Raw genomic sequence first — 11,444 nt, 5'->3', positions numbered from 1 at the left:
TCAGGAGGCGTGAGGGAACAATTTAGCCAATTTTGATGCTAAAATGCAACTGAGTCAGAGACAGAAAAACTAATAATAGTATTAACACCCATGAGAGATATGCAAAAAGCCCCCGTATTCAGTGGGACAGAAGAGGTAGAGCTTCTCCAAATAGGAGAGAAGAAAGATAATGAAGGGAAGTGGAGATTAGCAGATGGGCGGTAAATATTGAATAAACCCCTTGCCAAGAAAATGCTGGAAGGCATACATGGAACAACACATTGGGGTAAACAATTTTTGAGTGATCAATTTCTAAGGGATTTGGGATGCATAGGAATTTTCAGAATAGCTAAGCAAGTAACTGAATGGTGTGTGATATGTCAACATGTGAATAAGAAAATAATGAGGAAAACACCCAGGGGAGGGTGAGAACTAGCCTCATGGTCCTTTCAAAACATCCAAGTAGACTTTATCGAGCTTCCCCAGGTACAACAGTGGAAGTTTTTGCCAGTGATAGTGGATCACGTGGCTCATTGGGTAGAAGTGGTACCCACTATGAAAGTCAATGTTGTGAGTAAAACACTTCTAGAATCAATCATTCCCCAATATGGGATGGCAAACAGGATTGATTCAGACTGGGGAACTAATTTCATATTGAAGATATTGCAGAAAGTTGTTCAAGCCCTGGGAGTAATGTGGGAATTACACACTCCATGGCATCCACAGAGCTCCAATCAGGTTGACAGAATGAATCAAATTCTTAAAAGAGCTCTAGTTAAGCCAAAGATTGAAACCCAAATGTCATGGATAAAATGTCTCCCTTTGGCCTTATTAAGAATTAGAACCCAATCCCAGTCAGATCTGGGGGTGTCACCCTATGAAATGATGTTTGGGTTTCCCTTCCTGACCTCACCCCAGAAGGTTGCCACCTATGAGGAAGAGAAAGCCAATGCCATCAAATAAGTTATGTCCATAGTACAAAGCTTAGAAGGGCTAAGACATAAAGGGGCAATTCCTCAAACTACCACCCTGGATTTCAGAATCCATAATATTAATCCTGGGAATTGGGTGATGATTAAGTCACGGAGAGATCAGCCTCTAACTCCTCAGTGGGAAGGTCCCTTTCAGGTACTGCTCACCACCAAATCGGCCGTGCAAACTGCAGAGCGGGGATGGACTCATGGCAACAGAGTCAAAGGCCCAGTAGAAGAACCCAAAGAGTGGACTGTAACATCCAGGCTGGGTGAAACAAGATTGATTCTCAAGCACAGACTGAGAGACAACCAGAAAAACACCAAGACACCCCAAAAGTAGAGTCAAGCTTCCACCAACCAGCTTGAGAACTCTTCCTGTTTTAATGGGTGAGAATTACCAGCATCTGTTGAGGGGAAGTACAGAAAGGACTGTAAAAGGTAATGGGACAGCTTCTTTAAGAAAATAAGACAAAGGAAGTAGGGCAAGACCAGGTAGGCCCCTTTGTTTGCTACCAAGAAGGCTCCATAGCCCTGCTGTTGGTAGCAACCCCGTAGGCATGGTAAGGTAGGGATAAAAGGCTACACCAGACCTCTATCATTCCTCAGCTGTCCTTTAATTCAACAGGGACTGGAGGGCAGGAACAAGTTGGCCTCTGTACTCAGAGATAAGATACCCCTAATACACACTGACTATGGGTACCACAGCATGGTAGATGGGAGTCAAAGCCCTACTGGACCTCTGTGATGCCTTTGTGCATTCCAAATAAGTGTGTCTAAGGAAAACCTGAGATTTTTTTCTCCTGTTCCCACTGTCCTTGCCCACATCAACAGATGCTGGTATGACTCATTCAAATGAGAGAGAAATTTTTTCACTTAATTGTTTGAGAAAACTGACTTCTAGAAAAAGAAAAAGGGGTTCTTACAGATGAGTAATCCTATGGTTGACTCTCACAATTAAGGGGTGAATATTAAATATATGTTCATAGAAGTTTTGTAGATGTATAGTTATCCCTCTCCTCCCCCTTGCATTGCTATCACAGGATGCCCTCAGTAGCTGGGGCATGTGGGAGGGTTGGCTTGTTACTATGGCAGCACCTGACCTCCAATCAAGGTGTAAGACAGTGATCTCCACCACTGGACAGAGAAGAAGGAGTTGATTGACAAGAATTTGTGAGGGGCTGGAGGTATAAAAGACAGAACATCTATTTTGTGGATGAGCACATAGTGACTGAATTCTTTGCCTGTGGTGCTGTATTCTTTCCTTTATTCAGCCTTCCGTTGTATTTTGACAAGGTTTTAATAAAGCATTTCAATTTTTGAAAGTAAAAGTCGTTTCTCACATGGGGTTGGGGAATGTGGAGCAAGGTTGACAACAATGGATAAGCTGTCAAGGTAAACAACTTCTCTGATCTGGCCAGACCTCCTTAGGAGCGGCCCTACATCAATATCAATCACAGAATGCTGCAATTGGCTCTTCTCTAAAGAGAACAGTAATAAAATACACTCTTTAAAAGAGGATTACATATTTCTTAGAAGCTCATTGAAATGTTTCTCCATAACTGTAAAAGGAAATATTCCTAATGAACTGCTCCAGACCAGAGGGAAATCAAGGCAGAGCCATGGTTTCTCAGGACTTTCCCTATCCTAATGAGCCCTGTGGTGCTGAGCCCTGGAAGTTCAGGCTTAGGAGGAGATAGAACAAACCTTTCCAGGAGTCAAAGTCAGAAGAAAACCCAAAGTGTCTGAAAGCATGAATGAGTCTCCCTGAGGTCCATCCCCAACACAAGCTCCTCATGGGCTCCTTGGAGGAGAGAATTGGAGGCCAGGATGGCACAAAAACCTCTCAGAGATTCAGAGTGGAAAGGAAAAGCCAAAGTACGTTAAAAACCTTGAGTATCTCAAAACATTAATGAGCCCAACTGAGTGTCAGTACAAAGCTCTCAAGGGACTCATTAAAGCAGAAAATTGGGGCCATGATTGCACAAACCTCTCACAGAGTCTGCATCAAAAGGGCAACACCAAGTACCTTAAAATAACTGAAGTACCTTGAATCAATAATGAGCCCACTAAGTCTCATTACTGATAAAGGCTTTCAAGGGACTAATTAAAGCAGGTAATTGGAGGCTGTGACTTCACAATCTTTTTCATAGAGTATGTATCAAACGGGAAACACCAAGTACCTTAAAAAACTGAAGTACCCTGAAGTATTAATGAGCCCCACTGAGTGTTGCTACTGACAAAGCCTCTCCAGGGACTAATTACAGCAGATAATTGGAGGCCATCATTGCATAAAGCTCTCAGAGACTCCAAAGCAAAAGCAAACCCAAAGTCCTTTGAAAAACCTGCAGTCCTGGGGAGCATTCAGGAGCTCCCGGGGCCATTCCTGAGCAAGGCTCCCCAGGGACTCCTTCCAGCAGATCCTTGAGGCCACTGGGATGTGGGCTAGGGGGGGATGCTGAGGGCAGGACAAGGGGCTGACAGTGCTCAGCCTGGCTGGGGCTGTGCCAGGAGGCCCCAGGGCCTCAGGACAAGGTGTCTCCTCACAGCCCTTGGTGGCACAGACCCTGCTGCTGTGCCCCAGGGCACCAAGACTTGGCTTCTCTTTGTGCCCACCTGTCATCCCTGCCTCCAGTTCTCTGCTCTGCCTGGGGCCTGGGGACGCTTTCTCAGTCATGTCCCTCAGTGGGACCCATTACAAGTCCAAGAAACTTTGGATTGTGACTTGGAGTTCTGGAGAGGTTTCTTCAGCTCCCTCTCAGGGACTGATGTTCAGGGCCTGAGCACAAAGCCCAGAGGCTCATTAAAGTCCTGGTCCTGTGTCTGTGCTGCTCAGCTGGGCTGGGCTCCTGGCACAGAGGCAGCTCCTGGTAACCAAGAAGAGCTTCAAAAGCACATTTCTCTTGATGAGCAGCTCCTCTGCCAGCCCAGCAGGGCTGGGACACTGCCTGCAGCCACCCCGGGCACAGCACAGAGGCACAGAGAGCTTCAATCAGTCAGGGCTGGGAAGGGGCTGAGAAGTGCCTGGGGCAGAATCACTGCCAGCCCTTGGCACAGGAACCTCTGGCTGCAGGACAATGCAGCTGCAGCTCCTGGAGCCATCTCCTGAAGCTGGAACATCCCAATGCCTACAGACCCTGTGAGTACAATTCTGAGTATTTCTGGGGAGGTGAAGGGGAGGTGAAATTCTCATGAATCTCTTACATGCTGAGGGGTTCTGATCAGTCATACAATATTTCCAAGTCAAGGATTTTGATAAAATATAAGAAATTTCCTCAGACTTTGCATTCAGTTTCCTACTATTGGAGAATGGCAGGGATGGGAGGTTAATATTAAAGGATGACTATAAATTTTGACAATTGCCTGTAATATCTGACGGGGTAAATTTACTGATCAATATGTTCACAGGAGATCCCTAATGAGCTTTCCGCCCCTCCTCTGCCGATAGACAGCACCAGCGTCACATTTGCTGGAGCCATCAGGCTCAGTCTGAGCTGTCCTTTCTCCAGGCTTCAAACAGAACCTGCCCCCAGCCAGTGCCCTGCAAACAGGCAGGATTCTGTAGGGCCAAGGAGAGTCCACAGAGATTTGGGGTCTGTGAGTGCTGGCAGGGAGAGATCAGGCACAGGGAAACACCTGCAGGAGGGAAATCTCCAGGAATCAGAGAGAAGATCAGGCAATGAGAGAAAACAAAACCCAGCAATGCTGTGGCAGGGAGAGTTTAGAAATGCCCACAGGACCCCCTCCAGTGCAGCCCCTCCCTCTGAACAAGCCCCCTCCCTCCTGTGCCCCAGCCCAGCCTCTGCCCTCAGGGCCGGGGCTCCAAGGCGTGCAGCCCCTCCTGTGCAGGCAGAGCTGCAGCAGAGCCGTGGGGCAGCTCTGCAGCTCCGGGCCCAGTTCCCTCTGCAGAGCACAGGGCTGGGAGCAGCTGCCGGGCACTGGGGGCTCTGGAGGGGACACAGCTCGCTCAGGGTGACACCGTCCCCAGTGCCTGGCTCTGGGCAATGCTCTCAGTGCAGCTGGGGAAGGAGCTGCATCTCCCTTCATCCAATGCCATTATGAGGACATTTGGAAATCTCCCTGAGATTTCAGTCCAAGCTGGGAGCTTTGGAGCTTCAATCCAGGATACAAACCGCTCCTAGAGCATCTCTGAGTTATAAGATTGATGGGAAAAAGCAGAGGTGTTCTGACACTGAAAAGGCTGCTGGGTTCGTGAAATGAGCAAGATGAGTCCTTGGCTAAAAACATGGAGTGGGCTATGGTGGATCCATCTGCTCTCAGCAGCACCTGGTGACATTTTAGGGGAAGCAGGGGAAGGTTATCACCCTCCACCTGGAAAGTTTAAAGCCCAAAGAAACTCCAAACAGGTCAGAATGAATGACAATATCCCCTAGTTTCCTCTCATCACTTTGCCTCCCAGAACTTGCTCTGTTCTCCCTGCATGGAGTAGAAATGCAGAGGGTTTCTGATTTCCAAGAACACAAGGAGAGATATGGGGGAGCTTATAAAAAAACCCTCAGTACTCAAAAACCAAAGATTGTGTCTCTGTTTTCCAGGGCAGGGTATATGAGAAATGGCTTTGATTTTTATTACAACTATCTCCCCTAACTCTTCACTATCTATTCCTCCATGAACAGGTCCCCAAGCGCAGCCCCAGCAAATGTCCAACAGCAGCTCCATCAGGGACTTCCTCCTGCTGGCATTGGCAGACACGCGGCAGCTGCAGCTCCTGCACTTCTGCCTCTTGCTGGGCATCTCCCTGGCTGCCCTCCTGGGCAATGGCCTCATCATCAGCGCCGTAGCCTGCGGCCACCACCTGCACATGCCCATGTCCTTCTTCCTGCTCAACCTGGCCCTCAGTGACCTGGGCTCCATCTGCACCACTGTCCCCAAAGCCATGCACAATTCCCTCTGGGACATCAGCAACATCTCCTACAAAGGATGTGCTGCTCAGGTGTTTTTCTTTCTCTTCTTTATTGCAGCAGAGCTTTCCCTCCTGACCATCATGTGCTATGACCGCTACGTGTCCATCTGCAAACCCCTGCACTACGGGACCCTCCTGGGCAGCAGAGCTTGTGCCCACATGGCAGCAGCTGCCTGGGCCAGTGCCTTTCTCAATGCTCTGCTGCACACAGCCAATACATTTTCCCTGCCCCTGTGCCATGGCAATGCCCTGGGCCAGTTCTTCTGTGAAATCCCACAGATCCTCAAGCTCTCCTGTTCACACTCAAATCTCAGGGAATTTGGGCTAATTGTGCTTTCCATCTCTTTAGCATTTGGTTGTTTTGTGTTCATTGTTTTCTCCTATGTGCAGATCTTCAGGGCCGTGCTGAGGATCCCCTCTGAGCAGGGACGGCACAAAGCCTTTTCCACCTGCCTCCCTCACCTGGCTGTGGTCTCTCTGTGTGTCAGTACTGGCATATTTACCTACCTGAAGCCCCGCTCCATGTCCTCGCCATCCCTAGATCTGTCAGTTTCAGTTCTATACTCGGTGGTGCCTCCAGCCCTGAACCCCCTCATCTACAGCCTGAAGAACCAGGAGCTCAAGGCTGCAGTGAGGAGACTGATGACTGGATGGTTTCAGAAACATTAAACTGCTGGCCACTTTCTGCAAATGACTTTTAATAAAACTCATCCTTGATACTTCTTGTTGGTTTGGTTCTGGAGTAGTTTATCTCTTGTTTTATTTTTTCACATTATCTACAAAGAAATGTCATTGTTTGTGTAATTTCTCATTTTGTTTCTCTCCACCTTCCCTCTGGCCACAGACTGTCTCAATGAGGGGCTGTGCTCTTGGTGACTTCGAAGGAACTAAAGGATCTCCCAGCAGAGTTTTCTTGCAGCGATGCCCTTTTGTTACCTTCTCTGGAGCTGCAGCAGCAATGTCTGTGTGCAGAGCTGGGGGCAGATCAGTGCTGGCACAGCAGCTGTGCCCAGCAGCAGCAGCAGCACTTGGTGTTGCCAGTGCTGCTGCCGTGGCCCTGCCCCGCTGCCCTGGTGGCCCTGGTGTTGCTGCAGGGCCTGAGTGCTCTCGGGGCCGGGCACAGCCCTGGGGGTGGCAGTGCCGGGGCTGCAGCAGGGACAGGCCATGGGCACTGCTGGGGCAGCGCTGACACCTCAGGCCAGGGCCTGGGGGCTCCAGGCTCTTTGCCCAGGCTCTCTCAAGAACATGGCCAGGCCAATGCTCAGCACAGAAAAGCCCCGTGAGCAGCCCCAGACTGGCCGTGGGCAGGCTGGGGGCAAACAGCATGGCTGGGGCTCTGCAAGGGCCCTGGGGGAGATAGGAAGGATCAGCAGAGCAGGGGCTGATCCATCCCCAGTGCGCTGCACAGCCCAGGGCAGCGTCCCAGAGCGTCCTGATGGAGCTGCCAACAACATCCCCCCTCTGCAGCCCTGGCCTCTCCCCCAGCTCACACAGGTGCCCCATCCTTGCAGGCACACACACGGCAGTACTGGCTCAGCAGCCCCTGTTTGCATTGCACACAGCAGGCACGAGCACCCCCATGCTGTTGCAGTGGGGACATGAACCTGAGGGAGCACAAATGCCATCAGCCCCTGGGGCCAGCAAGGGCTGGGGGACACCAGGGAAACCACTCAGCTTTGTCCTGGCCTCTGCAGTCAGCCAGAAAGTTTGTTCCCATCAGCTGGGAGTTTCCTGTCCCACTGCAGACGCTGTTGCTCAGAGCCAGGGCTGCCTGGCAGCCACCCCCAAACCGCCCTGAGCATTTCCTTGGCTTCACTTTTGATTTCTTTCCTCTTCCCTTGTACAACTTTCTTCCTATTGCCCAGCCCTGTTCCTTTCCCTGCAAACAGCCCATCCCTCTTTGCCCTTTCCTCTCTGGCCCCACTCCCCATTGCAGTTCCTTACTTGGTACCATGGGAACGTCCCTTGGGCAGCAGCATCATGCTACAAGTGCTGCAGGAATTGTCTGCAGGCTCCTGCAGTGCCTCCTGCTGCTCCCTTGCCAGAGGCACCCCAGGCCAGGGGGGCACATCTGGGCTGCTGTGTCTGGCTCTGGGGCTCCCTGTTCTGGGCAGTGAGGAGGAGCTGCAGAGGCTCTGCAGGACTGACAGGATGGGCTTTGGGGCTGGCAGGAGAAGCTGAGGGACCGGGGCTGCTGGAGCTTCTGAAGAGGAGACCCAGGGCTCCTCCTGTGACTGCTTCAAGGGTGGTTTCAGAGAATCCCAGAATCCGCAAGGTTGGAAAAGACCTTGGAGATCATCAAGTCCAACCTGTGCCCTGACACTGCCTTGTCTCCCCTGAGCCTCCTCTTCTCCAGGATAAACAACCCCAGCTCCCTCAGCCGCTCCTCACAGCTCTTGTGTTCCAGACCCCTCACCAGCCTTGTTGCCCTTCTCTGGACACCCTCCAGCCCCTCCATGTCCTTCCTAAATTGGGGGCCCAGAACTGCAAACAGCACTCGAGGTGCTGCCCAAGCAGTGCTGAGCACAGGGGAAGAATCCCTGCCCTGCTCCTGCTGGCCACACCATTCCTGAGCCAGGCCAGGAGCCATTTGCCTTCTTGGCCACCTGGGCACACTGCTGGCTCATGTCCAGCCTGCTGTCCATTAGTCCCTGCAGGTCCCTTTATGCCTGGCTGCTCTCCAGCCACTCTGTCCCCAGCCTGTAGTGCTGCACGGGTGTCACCCTGGTTTTTAACATTTTCTAAGCCTTCTGATGTTGACATTATCGTAGTGAACTTTCTCACACACTTTCTGTAAATAACTCATTGTTTTGCATTCATTTATGGAGGAGGAGAGAGTTGAAGTTCTGCTGGCTTGACCAGTGTCATTGGAGAGGTGGCACTGTCACCTTCCAATCCGCTGTCACTTTTGGAAAACTATAAATGCTGGAGTCAGGAAATAAAATTCCCTTTTTTCCTTCCCCTTGAGAACAGCGGTGTGCGCTTCTGTTCTTTCCTGTCCTCTAGTGACATCTGGTGACTGCCGACGTGTACTGCAGCCTAGGCTGAGACACAGAGTCCAGATTGCTGGTGAGGTTTTATTGTCACCCCTCTTTGGTACTTTGCCTGCTGTTTTGGTGGTGATGGCAACTTCTGTGGGTTTCGAGAAGGATTCCCTCATTTTGGACCTCTGGAGGGGGGTCCTGGAGTGGAAACAGGTTTCCGTTTCCTGGGATTGTTAGCATTCAAAAACACAATCACAGGGGATTATATGTGGTGCTTTTTATTAAAGAGCTCTGGGAATCGGGGTATTACCCAAATCTGATTCCGACCATACATCCGATATGATCATGTTTTTATATTCTATTGTTATGCAACTTACATGCTAATCATTAAACTTATATTGTTCTATTGTATACATAAATTTAGCTCCTCTCTGATTTTCCAACATAGTTTCTCATTATTCTTCTTATGGTTATATAATAATTACATTTAATTACTAAACAATCATCACATCTAACAATTATATAATTTATCATACTGCTTATGCAGGTGCAGTTGATCTGGGAAAGCACAAAGCCTAACATTCTAGATTCTATCTTTAACTTTTTCCAGGGCTCCACTATCAGGATGATTTTGAGAGATTGTTTCTGTGGGCCTGAGACTGAGGGCTCTTTTTGGACTATGCAAAGGCGTTCTCCAGGGACGCATGGTTTCTTGTGGGGGTCTGCCTCATGGAGGCCCTCTTTGATGATTGAAGCGCAGACATGGGATCACTGCTGGTGCAGTGGAAAAAGTGTGAGGATCTTTGGCGGGGGTCTGGTTCTTGTATCCCTTGGAGTTCCCAGGGAAGCCCTTCTGTCTTGGACATGGACGAGGGGGAGTTTGAGTTTCTGTGTGATGTGGAGCCCTCCACCCCATGCCCTGGGACAGTGTGCTGGGGAACGAGTCCAACTGGGGGATGGTGATTGTTCCCGTGGGGTGGATTTGGCTGTGCCAGGCTCCCTTGTGCCGCTCTGCAGTGATGCGGCTCCACAGGCTGCACTTCTCTTGGCACCCCACCCCTCCCCCGTGTCAGGGACAGAGGTCCTGCGCCGGTCTCGTCCTGTCACAGACATCTTTTTGTTGAAATCCTTTCATTAGGATTTTTCCTGCTGAAGCTGAGAAGTTTCAGCAACAAAGTGTAAACAATGGTTATCTGCTGCTGTGGAATGCAACAGATGGATCCGTGATTGGTGTCCTGTGGATGCTTGGATTTACTGACCACTCCCAGCAGAGCTGGGTCTCAGTCTCTGCCGAGACACAGATCTTTGTTATTCATTCTTTTCTATTCTATTCTTAGCTTAGCTAGCCTTCTGAGAAACATTTTCCTTTCTATTTCTTTTTAGTATAGTTATAATGTAGTATATATGTAATAAAATAATAAATCAAGCCTTCTGATCATGGAGTCAATATTCTCTTCTCTCTCTCATCCTGAAAACCCCTGTGACCACCATCACATCATCCCAGTCTACACCGCGTTTGCAGGCCATGCAGCACCTGTGCCTGCCAAAGCACCCCCTGCTGGGGCTGCGGCGCAACAGGGCGCTGAGGTATTTACCTTTAGCGCAAATGCCGACATGGCCGGCAGGAGGCCGGTGGGTGTGGTGTTGACCTGATCTGTGCTGGGCCCAGTCGATCATCTACTCTTGTCCCTGTGGGGCCGAAGTACTGGGACACAGCAGGTGCTGTGGCTTTTCCAGGGTGTTCCCAGGCTTTCCCTGTGCTCAGGGGTGTTACTCATAACACCCATGAACCGCTTTTGTATAAGCTGGAGAGGGAAGTCCATGATGCAGTTGCTCAGCATGGTTTGGGGTCTGCTGAGGTTATGCAGACTCTTTGGAGGGTTGTTATGGATGTGCTGACGCCTCATGACCTCCATCATGTGGCGCGCTCTCTTTTTGACCCTGTGCAGTTTGGTGTTTTTGAGACCAAGTGGGCTTGTTTGGCGACCCACGCAATGGTGCAGAATGCTGCACTGGCACCGCAGGACCCCAGGCATGGAGTTGTCGCTGACATGCTGTTGGGCACAGGGCTTTATGAAAATGTTCAGGGGCAGATTGGCTTCAATCCCCTTGTGCTTGACCAATGCCACATGCTGGGCATAGCAGCGATTGTTCAGACCCTGGAAATGGCTGCTCTGAGGCAGCCATTTGCGACCATTGTCCAGGGGGTTGATTTGATGAGTCTTTCATGGCATTTGCAGCAAGGCTGACTGCACCTGTGGAGAGGCAGGTGCCTGATCTTGTGGCAAAGAGGATTGTGATTGCAGACCTTGTGAGGTGTAATTGCAATGATGCTTGTAGGAGGGCCATAGCGGCTGTGCCTGGTTTTCCTACCGTCTCCCAGATGGCGGAGGCCTGTGCAGACATCATCCCCTCGCGTTGGAAGTTGGCTGCCGTGGCTCCCACTGTGCAGCCAGTCTGGGCGGCACCACAGGGCAGGTGGCCACAGCAGGGGAATGCACAGGCTGGCAAGAAGCAGGGGAAGAAAGCACAGAAGGTCAAATTCCCCATGTTTTTGTGTGGTCAGTGTGGTAGTCCGAATCACAT

General features: G+C 50.4%; 1 protein-coding gene across 1 annotated transcript; it reads left to right on the top strand.

Annotated features, from left to right (window-relative positions):
• The first annotated feature begins 5,610 nt into the window (after positions 1 to 5,610).
• On the top strand, positions 5,611 to 6,543 carry LOC128947343 (olfactory receptor 14J1-like). Its single transcript, XM_054291596.1, has one exon. It carries the CDS (start codon positions 5,611 to 5,613, stop codon positions 6,541 to 6,543), a length of 933 nt encoding a protein of 310 aa, XP_054147571.1.
• The last annotated feature ends 4,901 nt before the right edge of the window (positions 6,544 to 11,444 follow it).

Source organism: Melozone crissalis, unplaced genomic scaffold, assembly GCF_028551555.1.
Source record: "Melozone crissalis strain CALT ecotype California unplaced genomic scaffold, PUWL_Pcris_2 ptg000096l_1, whole genome shotgun sequence".
NCBI lineage: Eukaryota > Metazoa > Chordata > Aves > Passeriformes > Passerellidae > Melozone > Melozone crissalis.
This window is presented reverse-complemented; position numbering and strand designations above follow the sequence as displayed.